Genomic DNA, 21,699 nt, shown 5'->3' on the forward strand with positions numbered 1-21,699 from the left:
TTATCTATCTATTCGTCCACCTATCTATTCATCTATCAATCTATCTATCCATCTATTCATCTATCTATCATCTATCTCTCTGTCTATCTAGTCATCCATCTCTCCATCTATCTAGTAATCCATATATTTATCTATCCATCGATCTATCTATCCGTCTAGTCATCTATCTATTAATCTATCTCTCTATATATATATCCAGTCATCCATCTATTCATCTATCTATCTATCTATCTATCTATCTGAGTAGATGAAGGTAATCTAAAAGGAGAAGGCATTAGCATTTTCATGCTAATGAGTCCTAATGGAAGCCAAGGATTCTAAGGCTGAGAGGGAGAGCATTCCAGACATGGGGAATAACCAATGCAATGCATGAAGACAGGAGCCTGAAGAATAGCTTTGGATACAAACTTCCCCAATTTTCATCATAATCAGATTGAGGGTGTGTGTGTGTGTGTGTGTGTGTGGACATTTTTCCAAACTTGAAGGTTGTAGGCTGAATCATCAGCACCTTCCCAAAGCACATCCTGTTCTCTTAATGAGACACTGTAAGGAAAACCTAGTAAAACATTCTACAGTAAGGTGATGCAATGGATAGAGTGGTGGATGTGGGGTCAGGAATACCTGAGTTCTGATCTCACCTCAGACCCTTACCAACTGTGTGACCCTGGAAAAGTCACTTAACTTCTGTCTGCCTCAGTTTTCCTCATCTGTAAAATGGGTATAATAATAGCACCTACCTCCCATGGTTGTTGTGAGGATAAAATGAGATAATATTTATAAAAGTGCTTTGTATACCTTAAAGCTCTAAATAAATGCTAGTTACCATTGTTGTTGTTGTTGTTGTTGTATGAGGAAACAGGTCCAGAAAGGTCAGCAGCATGATATAATTGAAAATAGGGAACTAATGTGATGTTGTTGTTGTTCACTCATTTCAGTTGGATTCGACTCTTTGTGGCCCCATTTGGGGTTTTCTTGGCAAAGATACTGGAGTGGTTTGCCATTTCCTTCTTCAGCTCATTTTACAGATGAGGGAACTGAGGCAAACGGGGGTAAGTGACTTGCCCAGGGTAACACAGCTCGTAAGTGTCTGGGGCCAAATATGAACTCACAAGGATGAGTCTTCCTGACTCCAGGCCTGGCACACTATCCCCCGGGCCACTCCACTGGTCTTAGCCTTTATTAAGAGAAGTATCATATGCAAAACTAGGTAAAGGATACTCTTGCTGTCCTCTGCCCTGATCAGACTCCATCTGCGGTGTTGTGGTCAGGTATTAGAGCTGCATTGTGGTCTGAGCAGGGTAGAGTTCAGCAGGACTGCCCCTTACTGAGTTCTGATGCCTCTCATAATGAAGGGGCATTGGTGGGAGAGGGGAGAGTATCCAGAGGAGGGAAGCAGGATGGTGAAGAACCCCAGACATCCATACCATAGGAAGATTCGTTGAAAGAACTGGGGATATTTTGCCTGGAAAACAGAAGACTTCGTGGGGACATGATAGCTACGGGCCGTCGTCACATAGTAGAGGAGTTTTTCTGCTTGGCCTCAGTGGGCAGACATAGGAGCAAGGGATGGGAGTAGCCACGGGGTGAATTTTGGCCCAATCAAAGGACGTTCTCCTTCTTGTTCAGGGCTGGCCCAAAGCAGCATAAGCTGCCTAAAGACAAGCTAAATCCTTGATGGTGGGAGGGCTTCCTGGGAAGGCCTGAGGGCTGCTTGTCAGGGTTTCCATTGAGAAATAACAGGGCTGAATTCCCAGTTTGGTTCGAGTTAGACTAGACGAGTTTCCTCTGAGTCCTCTTCCAGTTCTCCGACTCAGGGATTCGGTCGCTTCGTAAATGACTGCACAACTAATAACTAACTAGTGGGGCCAGGATTCAAATCCGGTCCTCTCGACTTTAAGCCCCATGCCGTCCCTTCTGCCAGAGCCAGTCAAGGGACTGTCAAATTGGGTTTGGCCACGAAATCCAGTGAAATTGGCTGCTCCCATGCCAGGGAGTAAGAGCTCGATGAGAAATCGTGAAAGCTCCTCTGGCCGCTCATGCCCAGAAAATGAAATGAAATTAAGTTGGCTGAGCCCTTTCACTACTGCAAACGGATATAAATTGGTTTCATTAAAAAACCCTAACATGTTATAAGGTTTCACAGCGGCAGCTTGCACACAGGGCAGCTGCTGGGAGTCAAAAGCTTGCTGGCATTTTCTGCAAAGGGGGCTAGGGGGAAAAGAAAACCCAACAACACAGAAAACTCAGACTTGGAGGCAAATAGGATTTTATTGCTCTCTAAATGAAAAGGCTAGGAATATCTCAGAATGAAATTGATTTCTGCCTCCTGGAAAGAGGCCTCTTCTTTCTCAGGGATGTAGACTCAGCCGTGTTTACAGGCAGAATGATGGTCATCCACAAACAGCATTGACCTGAGCTGCCACAGGCCAGGTGAAAATGGTGACCTGGTTTGGGGGTGTAATCTGGTGGGAGCCCTGCCCTGCCTCAAATCTCAGAGCTGGAGGGGACTTCCAAGGTCATCCAGTTCAATTTATAACCAAACAGGGATTCCTAGCATGGCATCCCCAAGAATTAGTCATCTGGCCTCTGCTTGAAGCCCTCCCGTGAGGAAGACCTCGGAAGGCAGCTCATTTACTTTGTTATTTTTTTTTTTAAATTTAACATTCATTTAAAAATATTTTCAGTTCCAAATTCTCTCCCACCCTCCTGTCTTTCCTCCAATCATTGAGAAGGCAAGCAATCTGATATCAGTCATACCTATGAAGTCGTGCAAAATATAGCTCATTCATTTTGGAGTGACTTTGATTATTCGTAGAATTATTGAGTTACAGAATCTCAGAGTTATGTGGAAATTTGATGATGATGATGACGATTTTATTGAGTCTAGCCAATGAACTAAGTGGAGAACTTCCCCATAGCTGATCCTTTCTATACCCAATTTGTTGCCAAATTCCATCAATCAAATTCCATCAACATGTAACATCTCTTGAATATATAACCCCTTCTATCCTCTGACACTGCCACCGCAGTGGTGCAGGTCCTCATCACCTCATGCCTACTGGTGGGTCTGCCTACCTCAAGGCTCTCCCCACTCTAGTCTATCCCCTCAGCTGTCAAATTAACATTCCTAAAGCATAAAGAAGACCGTGTTATTCCTTATCAATGGTTCCCTATCACCTCCAGGATCAAATGTAAAATACTATTTGGCGTTCAAAACCTTTTCACTTGCCCCACCCATCCCTACCTTGAGAAGACCTTACCAGTCTTCTTAAAACTTACATGATCACAACCTCCAGCTCCCTACTCCTACTACCCCAATATACTCTCTCTCCCTCTCTCTGAACTAGTGACACTGCCCTTCTTGTCCATACACACACAAAACATTTGTCCCCAGCCTCTAGGAATTGCCAGTGATTGTCCTCCATGCCTGGAATACTCTCCCATTTGCTCTCTGCCTCCTGGCTTCCCTGGCTCCCTTAGTCCTTTAGTCTCAGCTAAAATTCTGTCTTCCATGAGAAGCCTTTTCAGATCCCCTTTCATTCGAGTGCCTTCCCTTTATTGATTATCTTCAGTTTATCCTGTCTATATCTTGTTGGTAGCTGTTGTCATGTTATCTACCCCATTAGACTGTGAGCTCCTGGAGGGCACAGACTGTCTTTTGCCTTTCTTTGTATCCCTAGTGCTTAGCACAGTGCCTGGAGTATGGTGAGTGACTGATAAATGCTTATTGACTGACCACAGCAAACCGAGTGACCATTCAGCCTCAGTGCATGGCTAGAGGTAGTTTCCACATAGATGAAATCACAGATTCCTAAAGTACTGAAATAAGTGACCAAGAGCAAATCATTCCATTTCTTTGACTCTCGGTTATTTCATCTGTAAAATGTAATACTTTCAGTGGCACTGCTTGATTCATATAACTATTTTGAAGAAAACCCTTTGTAAGAAATAAAATGTGAGACAAATGTGAGAGCTGTTGTTATTAATGTCATTATTGCTGGTAATAATAATGCATTGATGTTAGTCAGGGTGGGAGATGTGATATTATGAAAAGACCCCAGGATTGGGCCCAAGAGACATGATTCAGGCCTAGCTTTACTGTTGACTCTAATCCTCAGTTTTCCCCACTTGTAAAATGGAGATCAGAATCTCTGCCAACTGCCCAGGTAGTGTGGTGTGATGGAAAGTGTTGGGTGTGGATTCATAGGACAGGCGTTCTAGGCCAGCCTCTGCTACCTGAGTCCTTGGGGAGGTCACTTAAAATCTTTAGACCTCATTTTCCTAATCTATAGAATGGACAGGTTGGACCAAATGACCTAAAAGGTCTCTCCTAGATCTAACTCTATGAACCTATGAGGCAAGGAATATTGTGAGGATCCAAGGAGGTAGAGGATATCAAAGTGCCTCAAAAACTGAAAAGATGCGTATAAAGGAAGGTGAGCGATCAATATTATTAAAATGAGAACTGGGAGGTCTCCAAAGATTCAGGTTAGGACGGGACATCCTGTCTGCCATTCAGACACTGCTAGCTTCAGAAGTTCAGCACGGGAACAAAAGCACCTGGTTCATAGAGTGGAAAGGGTCTTTAGAAATGATAAAATCTCAACCCCTCATTTTTACAAAGGAGAGAAGTAAGGTTCATATGAGAAGAATGTCTTTACCAAGGTTTGTTGTTGTGGTTGTTCAATCATGCCCGATTCTTCATGACCCCATTTGGGGTTTTCTTGGCAGAGATACTGGAGTAGTTTGCCATTTTCTCTTCCAGCTCATTTTCCAGTTGAGGAAACTGAGGCAAGCAGGGTTAAGTTACTTTCCCAGGGTCACAGAGCTAGATTTGAACTCATGAAGATGAGTATTCTTGATTCCAAGACCAGTGCTGTGTACACTGAGCACCCTAGCTGGCCAAGATTCCATAGCTAGAAAGTTGTGGAGGTGGAATGAGAATCATATTCTCCAGGGATTTAGAGCTAGAAGGGACCATGAAGGCCAGCTAGTATTCACTCTATAGTTAAAGAAACAGAGTCCCAGAAAGATTAAGCCCAAGGTAACATGAGGGAAAAGTGAAAGAGGCAGGATGCAAACCCAGACCCTCTCACTCCAAAATCAGAACTCTTTCCACAGCACCATAGTTTCTCTTTCCATTCCAATAATAGCATTTTAAATAGCACTTTAACATTTGAAAAATACTTAAAAACAGTAACTCATTTTTATCCTCACAATAACCATGTAAGGTAGGTTCTAGCATTATACCCATCTTACCAATGGGCAAACTAAGGCAAATAGAAGTTAATTGACTTGCCTGGGGTCACACAGCCAGTGAGTGTCTAAGGCAGGATTTGAACTTGGGTCTTCCTAACTCTGAGTCTAGTGATTTATCCACTACTCCACCTTGCTGTTTCTCAATAAGAGTTCCTGATTACATGTCTCTTGCAAAGTTCTTTATGTATATTATCTCATTTGATCTTCACAACAGCCCTATGAAGAAGGTGCTATTGTCACCCCCATTTTAGAGATGGATAAGCAGGGGCTCAGGGACATTGACCAAAGACTACTGACCTTGAGCAAGGTATTTCCCCTCTCTTGCCTTCAGATATCCTTCGTAAAATGAGGGGATTTGGATGAGATGCTATCAGCACTAAGATTCTTCCTAGTCCATTTTATTCATTCTGTTCTACTTTACACAGGGGGATTAATGTCGTTATCCTTTCACATTTATATAGGACCCAATGACAGCCTAGAGAGAAAGATAGGCCAAGCTCTGGCCACACTCCACTGGGAGTCTGGTGCTCATTCATCCATTCCAGTCACCTTATTTCAAAAGGACACAGGCAAACAAAAGGGGACATATTTAGAAAGTGGAAGTCAAAAGGTGAAAGGATGGTAGACCATGCCTTTGGAGGATCAGTCAAAGGAACTGGGGATGTTTAGGACAGAGGAGAAAACATTAGTGAGGAAAAAATCAGGTTTGTTTTATTTGGCTTCAGTGGCCAGAAGAAGGAGCAAGGGGTAGAAGGCAGAGTTCAGTCAGAATTGAGGGGTGGGAGGAGAATTTACAACAACTTTTCCAAAAGGGTATGGAAAGATAGAATGGCCAGACAAGGGAGATAGTGAATCGCCCATTACTGGTGATCCTCAAGTGGAGAATGGATGACTTCTCATCTGGGATAATGTAGAGTTCGTCTTTGGCTGAGTGACCTCTGAGATCCAGCTTGAATATTCCATGGTTTTGTGAACCCAGGTCTTCTGACTCAATCCAATGCCCTTTCCCCTGTACCACCAAGTAGTCTGTCTATCATTTGGGGCAGTAAACAGCCCAGCCGAACAGCTCACTCAGAAGCTGAAGAGCACCACGCCAGGTGCACACTCCAAAGATAGAAATTTGTGGAGGAGGACAGGTCTTTGAAACTCCTAGTCCTGCCAAGGAATTATTGAAGGATGTAAAAAGCTCTCTAATAAGCTCTGGGCTCTGCATCTTTGGAGAGTCCGAGTATCACAGAGGGACTAATTGACGAGATGGAGAGAAGCCCCTGTAGGTGGCATGACATGAGAATGGACACATCCCAGCCCCTAATTAGGAGAATGAATAGCTGCTTCAAGGTACTATCATGAGTGGCTCACTTACCGTGTGCCAGGGATATGGGTCAATGAAGAAGAAATAACAGCCAGTCTTCTGCCATTTATCCTCTTTTAGCCAGCAAGGTGTGGTGGCTTCAGGTCCAGAGGCTGTCAAAGGCTGGCTTTTCCATTTTAATGATGAGGTGTGAATGATGGACCATCATGGAACCATCCAGGTTGTATGAGCCAGAGGAAGGATGTAAACACAAGTCTTCATGACTCCAAGATCACCCTCCTATTCACTCTGCTATCCTGTCTCACTAGAGCTAGAACAAAACTCAGGTGGAAGGAGCTCTAGGTAGAAGAAGTGGTTTCTAATCCATTCTGGGCTGGATGAGAAATTCTTTCAACAGTAGCCTCAACAAGTGATGATCTAGCTTCCCAATGAGCCCTTCTAGGGATAGATGTCCCATGAAGATGTTCCATCCCATTGTGGGACAATGTTAATGGTTAGATTTTCATTCCGTTAAGCTGAAATCTGCCTTTCTGCATGCACTCCTCACTGCTCCTAATTATGCCCTCAGAAGCTAGAATGTCTCCTTTTTTTGCACCAGAGCAATCCTTTGTATATTTGAAGATGAAGATCATGTCCCAATCCCAAGTCATTCCTCATCCAGGCTAATCACCTTGAGTTCTTTCAAATGAACCCTTCATATATAATATACATAATACATACATACATACATACATATATCTATATCTATATCTATTTTTTTGTATATATAAAATATGTTCATAGGTTTCATGAAAAGAAATTCAACGTCATATAAAAAATGGTGGTCTCCATTCCTCTCCCCATCCTAATCCGACCCATGACAAGGTTCATCCATGTCCCTTCTAAAATACACTATTCAGAACAGAATACAATACCACAGATGGAGGTCTAAAGAGGGGAAAGTAGAACAGGACTGCTGCATTCATCTTCCTCCTCCTCCTCATTATCATAATAACTAGCACTTATATAGTGCTTTAAGTTTTGCAAAGGTTTACACATATCTAATTTTTATCCTCAAAACAACCCTGGGAGGTAGGTGCTATTTTAATAGATGCAGAAACTGAAGTGATTTGCCCAGAGTCACATAGCCAGTAAGTCTCTGAGGTTGGATTTAAACTCAGGTCTTCCTGACCCTGGGTCCAGTATTCTATGCACTGGACTTCTTTTTATGAAGCTTATGACCATATTTATGTATATATAATAGATAAAAATAGAGATTTATATTTACAGTATTATATATTATATATAAGTAGTTTATATTTATACTATATAATATATTTTATAACATAAATATTTTATGTATGAACATATACAAACTATAAATATATATTACATATGTCTGTCATATCACACTGCCTATTCATATTTGAGTCTTTCATCCAGTAAGACCTATAGGTTTAATTCATATGCCAGTCTAGGCCATTATTCTTTTATTTATTTATTTTTTTTTGCTTCTTGGTGAGGCAATTGGGGTTAAGTGACTTGCCCAGGGTCACATAGCTAGTGTCAAGTATCTGAGGCCAAATTTGAACTCAGGTCCTCCTGACTCCAAGGCTGGAGCTCTATCCACTGTGCCATCTAGCTGCCTCTTAGGCCATTATTCTTTAACTTCAATTTACCCATTTCTTCAGAACCAGGTCAAGGTACTTGACTGGTGGCCCATGGAACATCCAGAAAGGCTGTAGTCATAATATATGAGTCCCAGATTTGCCACAAATTCATTGCAAATTTGATCAAGTCACTTTTTGTCTCTGGGGGAAATGTGTACATGAAGTCTCATTAGAGCAGAAATGGAGAGCCCAGGGTAGTTCAGTGAAAAGAACCCTAGTCTTGGAGTTAGGAGATATGGGTTCAAATCTTACCTCTGCATTAGGATCATTTGATCTCTCTGAGTCTCAGTTTTATCACTTGTAAAACAGAAATAATACACACAATCTATTTCTCCAGATAGTTCCAAGAAAAGTGTTTCACAAACCATAAAGCACTCTATGAATGTGAGTTTGTAATTTTATCAATAAAGTAGAATTTAGTAAGTGTTCTACCTATGTGCTAATCCCAGGGAATCAAAAGACAAAAATGAAGGAGCCCTATCCTATAAGAGACTTGCGATCTTTTGGAGGAAAAAGCATATATATACATGCATGCATGCATGCATGTATGTGTATGCATGTATGTGAAAGATACATACAAAATAAATGCAATCATTTAGAGAGGAAACTAGTAACTGGAGGTGGGAGGATGTGGAAAATCTAATATAGAAGGTGGTGTTTGAGCTGAGCTCCAAAGGAAACTAAGCAATCTAGAAAGCAGAGTTGAGGAGGTGGTGCATTCCAGGCATGGAAGATAACCTGTATGAAGGCATTAAAAGAGGAGATAAAAACATTGCCTGAGGAACATTAACAGGGTGAGTTGGACAGGACTGAAGAAGGCATGAAGAGAAGTAATGTATAATAAGGATGGAAAGGTAGGCTAGAGCCAGGTTGTGAAGGGCCATAAATGTCAAATAGAAAAATTTTTATTGGATTCTAGAGGTAACAGGGAGCCAGTGGACCTTCTTGAGTAAGGGGAGTGAGATGGTCATACACCTACGCCTTTGGAATATCATTTTAACAGTTGTCATGTTGCTATGTGAGAGAAATAGGGGGCCTGTGGGGATGGGAATGAGGAAAAGACAATTGATTCAGTATGTGGGGTGAAGAGAATGTGCATTTGAGGATAACACAAACGATGTAAACGGGATGACTTCAGTATGGTGATTTTCTTAACAGAAATAGGAGAGTAAAGAAGAAGGGTAGAATTGGAGGGAAAGATCATGAGTTCTACTTTCAGAACTTGAAATGTCAGTCAATGCCTGTTGAGTTTGTACTACCTACAGGACATCCAGTTCAAACTGTCCAATATGCAGCTGGTTATGCAAGATTAGAACTCGGGAGAAAAACTAATACTGAAGTTATTAAATGATCAGCAGAAAATGATTGGCATAGGAGACACAGTAGAGCAGGATTGTATTGAAAAGTCAGCTAGAATCAGGGGAAATCTGATTCAGCAGGGTAAAATTCAGGACATTTTGTATGTCAACATTCTGCTCTAATTTCAGGACAAGGAACTTAGAAGCATGGGGTTTGGGGCCAGAAGGCATCTTGGAGATAGTCTGGTCAAGTACGCTTGTTTGTGTCAAAGAGGTCTCATCTAAAATTAATGTTCTGGCATTCTAGAATTCTACCTGATTGGTAGAACTGAGATCAAAATAAGTTTGCTACCTATGGAGAGCACAGTGGAAGGGGTGAGTAGATCTGGAATAGGATGTTGGGGGAAATTGGGTTGAAAGAGATAGGAACAAGGTATCAGGCTATGGGAGAACAGGGAAAAGGGTTTGTATAATGAGAGGTACGGGGTTCAGAATCATTGGGATGAGGAAAGCATGACAAAGTGGGGGAATGTTAATCAATGAGGAGGCTATCATTGTCTCTAGGAGGCCAGGTTTAACAAACTGGAGAGTGAGCTGGTAGAGGAGGAGTCAGCAATAAGGCTCACCCTTCACAGGACCTCTATGATTACAAAAGTAGTGAATACATTAAAGTAATCAGTGGTTAATTTTCAGCATCCAAACATTATACAACATTCTTCAAATGTCCAAAGGATTGTACATTTAATGCTAGATTCAACTCATTTTGCAAAAGTGAAAATAGACTCAGAAAGAAGTGATTTGTCAAAGTAAAATTCATCAAGTTGGTCATAGAGTTTATATTAGAATCCAGGTGTTCTACCTCCAAGATCAGGGTTCTTTACATTCAACTGTACTGGAAGCACCATAGTTATTTTATTCAGTTTAAAGATGGCCATCTGAGGCCCAGAGAAATTTACCTTAAGGGTACACAGCAAGTTATCGGTAAAGTTGACTCTATAACCAAGAGATTTTCCTACTGGACCATCAGAGCAAACTCATTACCCATAGATTATCCTGAGTATTTGGTCTTGTAGACAGGATACCTGAATTCCAGTCTGAACTCTTCCCTTGCTAACTGTGTGTCTTTACAGGTCGTACCTCTATTTCTTAGGTATAAAATGAGGCAGCAATATCAGGTGACCTTGGATGTCTTTTCCATTTCCAATATTCTGAGGTGCTGCTATAATTCCCTAAGGCATTAAACAAGATTCATACTTTGGATGGGGTCTGACCAGATCCATCTCTGAAATTCTGTGATTCTCTTAACAACTAGTCGAATTCCTTCATTTTCAACATAAATATACTGAAGCCCAGAGATACTCTATGACCTGTCCAGAGTTATACAATAAGTCAGAGGCAGTACTAGAACTCAGATCTCCTGGCACTCAACTGATGCTATTTTTCACTGGACAACATTAAGTCTCTTTCATGTCCACATCAGTTTTACTCCACCAAAATGCCCAAATCAGATTGGGTCCATCACTCCCTCCATTTCCCTACTGAGCCTCCACCCCCCCCCCCCACCATCTTGAGGAGAAGAGAAATAGGCCACAGGCAGTTAAAAAATTAATGAGGATGAAAGAGGGGAGACATTTTCTTTTGTCTATGCTGTACACACTTTCCAGAAAGTCACTGAGGGAGAGGGAGGGTTGTAAATTGTTCTAAGTAGCACATGTTGTTGAGTCAGAAATCCAGCCCCGCAGAGCTCAGCAGGAGAGATTCTGAGCCAAGCATCATGAAGGAAGCAGACAAAGATCTCTTTGGCTCACCAGGCGAGACTTCACTGGAAGTGGCATCTGGACCACAGCTCTGACAGGGGTGTAGAGCTCAGGCCCCACCTTTTCTAGAAAGTCTCCCCTCTCCCCTGCTTTCTCCCTTCCTTCTCTCATCTCACAGGGATCTTGCGGTCTGAATCATAGAAGGTGATTCATAGAATCCCAGAATGTCAGAGCTGTAACTGCCACAGATAGAGGAGCCTTGAAGATTATTTGAGCCAAGCCCTTTATTTTACAGGTAGGGAAACCAAGACTCAGATTAGGGAAAGTGTTTTACTCAATGGCAGTGCGATGCCATAGTCACCAGATTAATTCAAGCTCCTATTTCCCAAGTCAATACTTCCTAGAATTCTCTCCCTCCTCACTCCTACCTCCTGACTTCTCTGGCTTCCTTCAGGACTCAGCTCAAATTCTACTTTCTACTAGAGGTCTTTCTCAGTCTTCTTCCATCCCCTATACATCCCATCTTTCCAATGAAAGTTGGCATCTTTTCTGAAATTTGTAGTCTGAGAGTTGTTGTTTAGTCATTCAGTCAGATCTAACTCTTTGTGACCCTGTGGACCATTATATGAATGCTGTCCGTGGGGTTTTCTTGGCAAAGATACTGGAGTGCTTTGCCATTTCCTTTTCCGGTGGATTAAGGCAAACAGAGGTTAAGTGACTTGCCCGTGGTCACACAACTAGTAAGGATCTAAGGCCAGATTTAAACTCAGATCTTTGTGACTCCAGGCCCAGTGCTCTATCCACTGAACTGCTTAGCTGCTTCCTAATTTAGAAAGGTATCCCTCTCCATTCTCACCTATCTTTCCAAGTCTTATCTTCTCAAGGGAAACAAGAAGGGGATCTGCTGACATGAGAAGTTTTATATATGGAGAAACTTCCTAATAGTCATCATTGCTATGAAGTTCAAGGGGCTGACTTTTGAGGTAGTAAGTTCTCCATCACCACAGTTCTTCAGGGAGAGGTAGGATGACCACTTGTCAAGAATGTTATTGAGGGGATTTGTTCAGGTGTTAGTTAGACTCACAGTTCATTAGAAACCCTAGATTCTTTTCAAATGAACTTTATCTACACCTCCCCTTTCTAGTACTTGTACAACTAACTTTTTGAACCTAAAGGAAGGACTCTCCATTGATCCCAATTAAATGTAATCTTATTAATTTTACTCATTATTCTATAATAAGGCATTACTAGAGACATTACATTCTTCTCAAAGGTGTGACTCTAATGGTGGAATTTCAGGTAATGTGATTGTCCTTGTGGAGTAAGGAAATAGTTGGGAACTTGCAGGTAATTCCCCACACCCCAACTGTGTCACCATGTAGTTAGTAACTATCTATAATGTTGGCTAAGATATGTGATGAGAGGTTATGGAAGAGAGGAAGCCCCTCCTAGGATGGAGACTACTGAACTCTAATCCCACAGTTCCATCAGCCCTGGTATTTTGTGCAACAATTGGCAAGTCACTTAACCTATCTCTGCTTCTGTTCTGCTTTCCATAAAATGGGGAGGTGGGATGTGGGAATCAATGCTGGCCTTCCCACATACTCTTGTTTCTTTTCTTTTTGAAACAGGTGTGATCATGGCGGTTATGTCTATATTGTCAGGGGAAACTGACTGCCGTATCGGTCGAGCTGGCACATCCCAGAGGTGCTCTTCCAGTGGACTGCTGAAATGTCAGGAGAGCCAGATATTATCCAAGAATAAGCTTGTCAGGCAGAGCCTTGACAAGAAGAACCCTTGCTAGGTATAGCTTTGTATATTCAGATACACCTAAGACTTAGAGAAGAATGATTTAATTCGATTAATCAGATCTGCCGTTTTTTGTCCTTTGTACCCAGGACGATGACAAACTTTAGCTGAAAGGTCTGAAATATAGCCTAGATTTTTGGAAAGCAGGTTTCAAAAGGTTCACAGGAGAGCTATATGAGTCTATCTACTAAAATTCTACAGGTAAAGTCAGCCCAGGAAGGACAAGAAACTCTTAACAGTGAAATTCTGAAATCACAAGGGAAAACAACTTCACAGGAGTTAGTGGGGAGGGGAGATGTAATTATCTGAAAAGACCAATGTGGATGTACAAGGAATTCATTGGCCAATTTAGATTTTAATTTTTCAAGTCATTGATATTTTTTACTTTTACATCACCTTATTTTTAAATATATCCACCCCCTCCTCTCCTACCCAATAAGCCATCCCTTGTAACAACAAATAAAAATGCAATTATCAAAAAAAAATAGTTCAGCAGCAATGTATTAGCATGCCTGTCTTTCAGCAGCCTCTCCAACATTGACTATTCCTTCTTTTGTTATTGCCAATTAGTTGGCTGTGATGTGGAACCTCAGAGTTGTTTTGATTTTCATTTATCTTGTTATTCAACTTAGTTTTTTTTTAAGACATGTACAGAAAGAGAAAGCAAGGAGGGTAAGTAACAAAGGATGAATATAGAAGCATGGAGTGGTCTTGTAAAAATAGTATCAGGGATGCTAAAGCTCAGAGTAGGCTGATACTCACTAGGAAAGCTAAACAAAAACTTCTTTTTCTCTTCCTTCTGTTATATTGGGGGAAAGACAGTGAGTGATCAAAGAAGGGCCAAGACTGATTGCAGTGGATGAGATGATTATAACTGATAACTCTGTTTTCTCTGAGAAGGAGACTGACCTTTGGGCTTGAAATGACAGAACAAAAATCGCTAACATAGATTTGATACTCTAGTTTCCCTTGATCCAGTCAAGTCAAGTCAACAAGCATTTATTAAGCACTTCCTATATGCCAGGCTCTGTACTAAGCACCAGGATTACAAATACAAGCCTTGTCATCCAGGAGCTTACATTCTAATGAGGGAAGACAATCCATAAGAAGGTAAAAGGTGGTAGTGGGAGTGAGGATTAGAAGAAGGTGCCCCCCAGGGGCAAGGGGCCTTGGTAGAGAAAGAAGTCTAAAGAGGCAAGAGCCTTGTAGCCCAGAGAGGAAGAAAAGAGTGAACTTGGTTGGCCTGGGCACTTTCCTTAAAATGGAAGCCTCAGGAGGTACTGATCAATTAAAAGAACAGCTCTCAAAATGTGGCCCAGGGTTCCCTGGGAGTCCCTGAGACCTTTTAAAGCATCCATAAGATCAAAACTACTTTCATAATAATACTGAGACATTTTAATTTCTAATATGTTAAGTATTGATAAATACACCCCTCATAAACACAAGATTTCTGTGGAGAGAAGTCCTCAATAATTTTTAGGAGTATAAAGGGATCCCAAGACCAAAACATTTAAGAACAACTGAATTAGAGGAAGGGGCCACAAGGGAGAATGGACTTTTCCAGGGTGAGAAGGCTGCTGGTGAAGAGTGGTCTTTTGGGGCTAGAAAGATGTTGGATGATGTTTGAGAAAGAAGTCTAGAGAGTCGGGAGAAGATCCCAGAGAAAAATAGAATGATGAACTCAAGTCAGCTAGCCCCGATGAACTACATATATCCTTGAATACTGAAAGAATCAGTGATACTTGAGTAACCAGGGAGAATGGGCTAAGTACATTGGTGGGGGCAGGGAACAGGAAGGAAGAGAAGGGGAATAAGCATATTAACATAACGCCCACTATGTGTCAAGCATTGTGCTGCTTTACAAATATTATCTCATTTGATCTTCATAACCACCTTGTAAGGTAGGTGAGTATTATCCCTACTTAACAGCTGAGGAAACTGAGGCAAACAGAGGTTAAGTAACTTGCTCAGTAGCACACAACTAGTAAGTGTCTGGGGCGGCATTTGAACACAGGTCTTCCTGACTCTAGGCCCAGAGCTCTATCTACAGCACCACATAGCTGCCATCAGGACTAAAAAAATGTAAATATTCCCATTTCTTTTTTTTTTCTTTTAAAGAAGACAATAGAGGCTGAAAATTATTATAGGCCAATGACGTTGACTTCAGTTTCTGAGGAAGTTGTAGAGTAAGTCATTAAATGAATTAACATATGTATCAAGTGCCTACAGTGGTTTCACTGAGAGAAAGCAGGTCATGGCAAACTAGCCTCATTTCCTTTTTTGATAAGGATATTATATGAGTAGTTTAGTGGAATAGTGTAGAGATAGTTTACCTAGATTTTAACTAAGCTTTTCGTAAAGCATCATATGCTGTTCTTTTTATTTATTTATTTTTTTTGTTGAGGCAATCGAGGTTAAGTGACTTGCCCGGAGTCACACAGCTAGTAAATGTTTGAGGCAGTATTTGAACTCAGGTTTCCCTTCTGTCTCCGGGCCTCATGCTCAATCCACTTAGTTGTCTGAGAATGAGTCACTTGAGAACAAAACAATTCTGTTCAACAAAGATTAACTATTACTTCACATGTATATTATACACATATGTATACATACACATGCATGTGTATATATACATAATACATGTATGTAAGTATACACATACCCTTGTACACATATATGTATATATATACATAAACACATTTCCCCCCCCCCATCCCATGGGAGAGCTAAGGGTAACAGATACAGTCTCACCCTTTAGGAGTTCACAATCTCGGGGAGATAATGGAAGAGCCTATGTGGGCAATGCCTTTGCTGTATCAAAGTCCTTGCTCAGTAAACTTCAGTGGCTCTCTATTACCACCAAGATCAAGTGAGAAGTTGTCTATTGGGCATTTAAGGCTCTTCACAACCTGGCCCCTTCCTTTTGTTTCCAATCTTCTTTTACTTAACTCCGTTCCATGCATATGTGCTCTATGATTTAGCAATGCAGGCTTATTTGTGGTCCCTCAAACACTACCCTCCACCTCCTATCTCTTTGCTTTGGTAATTGGTGTCCCCCCCTATCTCTAATGGTCTCCTTCTTCACTTCTGCCTCTTGGCTTCCTTCATGACTCACATCAAGTAGAGTAGGAGGCCTTTCTCAGACCCTTCTAACCCTCCCCGGTTGCTAATGTTTTCTTTTTTGGGATTACCTTGATTCAGTTGTGTCTGATTCCTTGTGATCCCATTTGGGGTTTTCTTGGCAAGAATACTGGGATGGTTTGCCATTTCCTTCTCCAGCTCATTTATAGATGAAGAAACTGAGGCAAACATAGTTAAGTGACTTGCCCAGGGTTACACAGCTAGTAAGTTTCTGAGGCTGGATTTGAACTCCAGTCTTCTTACCCCTGGGACTGGCACTCTATCCACTGTACCACCTAATACCCCTTAATTCTACTCTGTACATATCCTGCATTGCATGTACCTAGATATTTACATGGAGCCTCCTCCATTAGACTAGGAGGCAGAGAACAAGGATTGGCATTTACTAAGTGTTTTCTATGTGTAAAGCACTGGGAATATAGCCTTGAATTGGCCAGGAAGTTTATACTTTGTCCTAGAGGCAATAGAGAACTGCTGAAGATTTTGAGTAGGAGAGTGGCATGGCCAGGTCTTCACCTTATGGAAGATTATTTTGGCAGCTGTGTGAAAAATGGACCAGAGAAGGAAGAGATTGGAATATTCACCAATAAAAAAGGTTATTACTCTAGAGTGGGTGAGAGGTGATGAGAGCCTAAATTAGGCTGCTAACAGTGGGAATGGAGGGAAGGGGGTCGGTGTGTGAGCTGTTTTGAAAGTGGAAACTATGAGCCTGGCACTAATTGGGAATGGGGGAAGGGAGGGAGGGAGAGGCAAAGGCTGAGGGTGACTTTGAGGTTACACATCTCAGAGTGACTGGGAGTCTGGTAATGCTTTTAACACATGGGAAGTCTAGAGGAGATGAGGGTTGATTTGGGAAGAAGGTGAGCTTACTCGAAGACATCTTGAACTTGTGATGATAATAGAATGACCCAGTGGACAGTTGGCAATAGAAGAATGGTGAGAGATTAGTCCTGGATGTCTACATTTGTAGGATAGGATTGATTTTTTTTAACTCATGTGAGTAAATAAAATAGAGAAGGTAGAAAAGGAGAAAGAGTCTAAGGCAGAGCCTTGAGTTGTACCCGTAGTTGGTAGACAGGGAATGGATGATGGTCTAGCAAATGACCATTGATTTAGAGATGGAAAGGACCTTATAAATGATCTAATCTAATCCCTTCATTTGAGGAAACTGAGACCTAGGGAGGATAATAATGATGATGATGATGATGATGATATCTAGAGCACTTTAGGGTTTACAAAGCACTGTACATGTATTACCTCATTTGATCTTCACAACAACCCTGTGAGGTAGATGCTGTTATCATCCCCATTTTGCAGATGCAGAAACAGGATGAGAGTGGTACAGTAAGTGCTTTACCCAAAATCATACAGTTAGTAAATATCTGAGGCAGGATTGGAACTCAGATCTTCCTGACCCCAAATACAGTGCTCTGTCTTCTGTTCCACCTAACTTATCAAAGGGCACAAAGATCCAGAATTAGAACTCAGGTCCAACTGACTCTTAATACAACATTCTTTCCAATGTATTATGGTGCCTCTGGGAGATGAAGATGAAATGGTCATACTGGTAAGATGCTGGAGAAAGGAGTTTGAATTTTACTTTCAAGGTAATATGTAGTCTCTAAAGATTTTATACCAGAAATGGCATGCCTGGCCAGGTCTGAGAAGTCCAGCGGCACGCCATTGGAGGGGTGTTAATTGTATGTAGAGAGACCCATTAGATGGCTGCTGCAATAGTCTTGGTGGGTGGTAATAAGGGTCTGGGATCAGAATATTGGCAGTGAGGATGGAAAGGAAGCAGAAGATATAAGAAATAAAGAAGTAAGAGGACTTTCCAGATGGAGGTAACCTTCCACTATTCAAGATCATCTAGTCTAGCTACTCCTTCCCATGTGCTAATGAGGAAACTGATGCCCACATAGTTACAAAGGCAGCAAGTAACAGAGCTGGGTTTCAGATCCATACTTGTGACTCTAAACCCAGTTCTTTGTCCATTAATGGTAATTTACATATACATTATGGCTAACAAAGTATGCTCCTCACAACTTTTGTGATGTAGCTAGCCAGGAGTATTATTTATGGCCATTTTAGAGATGAAGAAACTGAGGCTTGGTGACGCAAGTGACTTTCCTCATGGTCACACAGGTAGTACATTTTTATAATCCAGGATTTGAACCCACGTCTTCAGACCCTAAATTCTGTACTTTTCTCAACCTCTCATACAGACCAGTTTGGCTGTAGTAGAGAGTGTGTCAAGGGAGGAGAGGGAATGGATTTTAGAGGGATAGATTGGGCCACAATAATTGAGAGCATTGAATGACGGATTGAAAATTTGGATTTGCATCAGTGAGTAAGAATTGGAGGTAGTATGTTCACTTCAAGTGGATGCTTGGGAATCTGGTAGAGGAGATTCATGCAGGTACCAGTTAGATTATTTGCCCTCTTGAAATTTCTTCCGATTCTCAGATTCTGTGATTCTGTGATGAAATAAACATCATTTGCATACATCCCTGCCTGGAGCCAAATCCCCACGCCTCCCGACACTCTCCTTTTGTTAATTAGAGGCACTGGAATCAGAGAGGGGCATTGTTCCTGCTCCTTGGTAGGGAGGGAGACGTGCTCGATTTCCCTAATGAGCATCAAAGTCCTCCTATCTCTGTGTTGATACAGATAAGCCTGCTTGGGAGGTCAGTCAAGTCTGCTTTCCACCAAACCTGCTGCCCACCGACCAGAGGAGGGCCTTCAGAAGCGTCTCCTTCCACCAGTAGGAAGCCAGTTGGCCCAGTGCGGAGTTTTTGCTGGGCATTTGCTGTGTTTCCGGGGCCTGTGCTGGACTGAGGCTTTAGAGGAGACAGTGAAGAGGAAGGAGTCCTGAGGGTCCTTGCCCTCAAGAACTCACAGTCTTGTTGAGGAGATAAGGCATTCCCATGAGGCACTGAGAGGCGGTCCTTCTCCAAGCAGAGTGGGAGGGGATGCTATACAAATTCTGGCCTGACCTATGAGCTGGAAAGGCTTTGAGGGAGGGCCAGTCAGGACCAACCTGGTTAAATTCAGAGAGGCTCATCACTAGAGGGTCAGCCATGAGGGTAGGATGATTTTTGGCCACAGAAACTCATTAATAATAACAACGTTAATAACAGCTCACATTGCTGTAGTGCTTTAGTGTTTATGACACAGGAGTGAGAGAGTGTGTGTATCTGCATGTTTGTGTGTGTGTGTATATGTGTATTCATAACAACCCTCTGAGGTTAGGTAAATTATGTGTTATTATCTGAGCTAGTCTGGGTAGAGGCAGGGATAGAACTTGTGATTTCATGGGTATGAAGAACTCCTGGATGATGAAACTCCCTCTATCTATATAAATCAGCATCTTTCCTGAAGAAACTCCTTGTCTTAGAGCTCAGAGATATTAAATGAATTGTCCAGAGCCACAGAGTTGTTGGAAATAATACTTGAACCTACATCTTCCTGGCTCCAAGGCAAATTTTCTATCCACTCTGTCATGTCCTGATACATTGAACAGAGGAGGAAAAGGATGCTCAGAGATGCAACTTGCCTAAGGACAAGGAAAGAAAGGAAGAAGGAAGGAAGGAAGGAAGGAAGGAAGGAAGGAAGGAAGGAAGGAAGGAAGGAAGGAAGGAAGGGAGGGAGGGAGGGAGGGAGGGAGGGAGGAAGGGAGGGAGGAAGAAAGAAAGAGAGAAAGGGGAAGGAAGGAAAAAAGGGAAGGAAGGAGGGAGGGAAAGAAGGAGGGAAAGAAGGAAAAAGGAAAGAAGGAAGGAAGAAAGGAGAGGGAGACAGAGAGAGGAAAAGAAATAATTTATTAAGCCTTACACTGTGTTAGGTACTGTGCTAAATGCTGAAGACAGAAATATTAGAGAACAAGACAGTTTTTGCCTTCCTGAAACTTATAATATAATCAGGGAAGACCACAGATAGATGAGAGTGGTTGTTAGGGAAGGAGATTTTGGCCTAAGAAGTCACTGTGATGATGAGTGGAATCATGGGATAGTAGTGACATTTTCCTTCCAGAAATGGTAGTGTTGATTTGAATATTGTTCCCAGATTCAAAAGTGGAAAAGACTCTGGGAAGCGCAGAGAAGGAGGATGGCCAGGTGAACAGCAGTAGTGTGCTGCATCTGGGTCTGTCCAGATTTGGAGAGCTCTCATTACTCAGAAGCTCAGAGTCCCGGGCAGAAGCTAGTGAGTGTCAGACCAGGGACTCAAAACAATGTTTCCTAGTCCATTCAGTCTCTACTAAGGGGTTGGGATCTCTCTTGTTTCAAGGAAATCGGGGATCCTGGATGTATGAGACATATAGAGAAGGGTTTGATAAGTATTGATTATGTGATCATGACGAAGCATTTTAGGAGTGTTCAGGTGATCAAAGGGGAAAATGGTGATACTATCAACCTCTTCAAAAAAAAAAAAAAAAGAAAAGAAATCGATAGGGACAGATTGGTGGTGGGGAGAGGAAGTTAATTAGTTTAATTTGGGATCTATTGAGTTTGAGGTTGGATATTCAGGTGGAGAAGTCCAGCACTACTTCCTCAGAATCTCAGATTTGGAAAATGGCTCAGAGACCGTGTAACCTAACTCATACCCGCATAAGAATCTCCTCTACTATTGATAATCATACCTTTGCTGTGAGGACCACCAATGAGGGGCAACACCCTGCCTTCCAAGGAAAGCCATTGCAGTTTGGGATAGCTCTAAATACTGAGAAGTTGTTGTATTGGTTTATTTTCCTTCTAATATGAAGCCTAAACCTGCATGTCTTCAATTTCCATCCATGGTTCCTAGTTTTACTTTCTGGAGCTACACAGAAAATGGATAATCTCTTCTTTTTACCACAGCACTTCAAATACTTGAAGACAGCCATTATATCCAACTCAGTTTCTTCATTTTTCCAGACTAAACATGCCCAGTTCCTTTCCTCTGTTTTCATAAGGCATGTATTTGAAACCCTTCACCATCCTGGTTGCCCATCTCTGGACACATCACTTTGAATTTTTTTTTTTTTTTTTTTTTTTGGTGAGGCAACTGGGGTTAAGTGACTTGCCCAGAGTTGCACAGCTAATGAGTGTTACACGTCTGAGGCCAGATTTGAACTCAGGTCCTCTTGACTCCAGGGCCGGTGCTCTATCCATTGCACCACCTAGCTGCCCCATGGACACATCACTCTGTCCTAAACTAGTGCCTAGAACTGAACATAATAAATACCCCAGTGGTCTGATTGAGGGGTGGGGAAAGAATGGAACTGTCAGCCTCCTAGTTCTGGACACCTTACCTTTCTTAATGCAACCTACTGAAAACTCCTTTCTTTTCTCCTCCCTGCTCCCCTCCTCTCCCCTCCCCTCCCCTCTCCTTTCCTCCCCTCTCTTCCTCTCCCCTCCCGTCCCCTCCTCCCCTCCCCTCCCCTGCCTTCCCCTGCCCTCCCCTGCCCTCCCCTGCCCTCCCCTCCCCTCCCCTCTCCTCCC

General features: G+C 42.1%; 1 protein-coding gene across 1 annotated transcript in view; it reads left to right on the plus strand.

Annotated features, from left to right (window-relative positions):
- TSNARE1 (t-SNARE domain containing 1) overlaps nt 1-13,474 on the plus strand; it is a 310,170-nt gene extending 296,696 nt beyond the window's left edge. Inside the window, exon 12 of the mRNA XM_027845038.1 lies at nt 12,907-13,474. Coding sequence (XP_027700839.1) covers nt 12,907-13,079 — 173 coding nt within the window. The 3' untranslated portion in view covers nt 13,080-13,474. The remainder of the gene's footprint in view (nt 1-12,906) is intronic.
- The last annotated feature ends 8,225 nt before the right edge of the window (nt 13,475-21,699 follow it).

Source organism: Vombatus ursinus, unplaced genomic scaffold (genome assembly GCF_900497805.2).
Source record: "Vombatus ursinus unplaced genomic scaffold, bare-nosed wombat genome assembly UNPS02005236.1, whole genome shotgun sequence".
NCBI classification, from domain to species: domain Eukaryota; kingdom Metazoa; phylum Chordata; class Mammalia; order Diprotodontia; family Vombatidae; genus Vombatus; species Vombatus ursinus.